We start from the raw sequence: 2,388 nt of genomic DNA on the forward strand, positions 1-2,388 counted from the left end.
TATATATATATATGGTTTTACAATTTATATAAGCCTAAATGATAAAATATACCCGATCATATAGTAAAACAAGAATATACCGTATGTTGAGGCATATGAGGGGTATCCTTTTAATATTACCAACCCCTAAATATTAGATGGTACGTTGTTGATATAATAAATCGTGGTGAACATAATAATACACGATGTAGTACGTTATTTACCTTGAATCAGATACTGTCGGTCGTTGTGGTACTTGAAAAGGTGTAAATAATTCACTTGACTGATATTTCCTAGACAAAGTGTCAAAACCTTGATTTTCACGGTAAAAGTGGTCCACACCAAGCATGCCTACCGGTGTTGTCAGACTGGAGGCAACAGCAGACGCCATTTGAAATTTAGAACAAGTTAAACGTTGCTGAATGTATTATGGTAAATTAAGGTACACTGTTAATTCCTTAATTTATCCTATGAGATGTTCACAGATGCATTTTACTAGGCAATAAACATACTTCCTACCGACGTCAGTGGTTTACATGTGTTTATGACAATAGGCCTACACTAGCGATGGTTATTACCAGCCAAACACTGTTGCCAAGGTGACATGACGCTCAAAGTTGTTGGCAAAGCAGCCTTGTGTAATTCATACATAGTTGATTGCAAACACAAAAGAATAGATCTCATTTGTGTCTATTGATCTGCTGTACAACAATAAACCGATCGCGCTTATCATCTTAAGAGGTAGTTGGTATAAATGAATCCGAACAACGAGTCACAATGTAACTGCAACTGCTAGGCCTATAAGAATTGCGTATCTGAAATGTATAGGAGCAGTATGGAGCAGGGGTCTTGGAAAACGTTTGAGGGAGTTTGAGCGATCCCTGACTACGACCACTTTTTTCGTCGAGGACTAAGACAAGCCGTCTGGGAGGGGGATTCTGGCCAGATGTCGGTGAACTCAGAGTTGAATATACAAAGGCCGCAACGTTTTACGACAAGCGACTTGTGTATATTGACCTCACGGGAAACCGAGAAAGTCTCTTCCCTCTCTTCCTCAGCAGTGTGCCGCTAGCAGGATGGGGGTGGGGGGAAGGGAGGAATTTATCCCTCACCCCCGTCGGACAGGCCTGGATCCCCTCCCCCACTCTCGCCCGACACCACGACGAAAAATGAAAACAATAGTAATTTGCCTAGCTATACAGAATATCGTTATTTTGATTGTCATTCCCTAATATTGTGGTCTAAAAACACAATTTGAACCAAACTAAGCAATATAAACTCTCCCCGTCAACCCTATCAGGGATTTTTTTATACCGGGAAAATGACCGAGGCTCTAGTCGGCCCTTTTGTTCCAACCCCAACCCTGTCGGACCAATTGACAGCAAGTGTCTGAAGCCACCGCTGTCCCTATGGGAACACACCGAATTGACGGGGAAAAATCTCCAGACAAAAAAGTGTAATAGGCCTATGTGTACTAGGGCCTACTCTGCCCTGTCATGAAAAAACCATTCAACTGACAATTTTTTTTTCTTTCAGAATGCACTTTTTCAGCGTTTTGCACTTTTTGGGACATTACACACCTTGTGATGTATTCAGATTTTTGAAATTATAAAAGAAAATATGAAATTTAAAAACTAAAATATCACTCAACTGCAAGTCTGTGTTAGGGGTCATCCATTATTTTCATCATTTTCACGAGCGTACAAAACGTATGCTGCAGGGGGAGGGGTTGAAGGTGTGTGTACGCTTTCAAAAAGTACAAAAAAAAAACGATTTGGAAATGTTAGCCTACGTTTTTGTACGGTACCTAGCAATTCACGAGTAAATGTTAAGTAAATTGTTTATACACACCGTCATCTTGCATCCCTGATTAACGATGTGTTGGTTAAAGCATTGTGTATTTATAAACAATTTCGAAATACAAGGGAAATCACTCTAGCCAGGGGCGGATCCAGGATATGAAAGAGGGTGGTTCAAAATGTCTCAAAAAACCCCCAACATTACAAGGGGTCCTGGGGACTTCCCCCGGGAAAATTTGGATTCCTAGACAGTGCGGATTAAGCATCGTCTGGCCTCAAGGCACATTTTGGAAATGGCCCAAAAATGTTAATTGAATGGACCCCACCCCCGTCAGTCAAGCCGAAAAATTAAAAAAAAATTGAGAAGAGTTAAAGGGAAGAAAAAAAGAGGGAAAAATAGAAGTGTACCCATGAGTTCAGAGACGGATCCAGCAGAGGGCGAAAGGAGAGCTCGATTATTTTACCACTCACATAATTTTGAATTTTCTATTGATTGTCAACGAACACAACGCTATTATCCCCGACGCATCAATCAGGATGTGAAAAGGCCAAAAGGCGGAGACCTAAAGACAGAGTTTTTTAGCCGGAATGTAGTACCCAGCTATAGAAC

At 40.9% G+C, this 2,388-nt stretch overlaps 1 protein-coding gene across 1 annotated transcript in view; it reads right to left on the reverse strand.

Moving 5' to 3' along the window:
* LOC117115182 overlaps positions 1 to 567 on the reverse strand; it is an 18,491-nt gene extending 17,924 nt beyond the window's left edge. The window contains exon 1 of the mRNA XM_033258888.1: positions 204 to 567. Coding sequence (XP_033114779.1) covers positions 204 to 370 — 167 coding nt within the window. The 5' untranslated portion in view covers positions 371 to 567. The remainder of the gene's footprint in view (positions 1 to 203) is intronic.
* Between the last annotated feature and the right edge of the window lie 1,821 nt (positions 568 to 2,388).

This window comes from Anneissia japonica, unplaced genomic scaffold (genome assembly GCF_011630105.1).
Source record: "Anneissia japonica isolate Jap-2015-1 unplaced genomic scaffold, ASM1163010v1 scaffold6997_len847652_cov182, whole genome shotgun sequence".
NCBI classification, from domain to species: Eukaryota; Metazoa; Echinodermata; class Crinoidea; order Comatulida; family Comatulidae; genus Anneissia; species Anneissia japonica.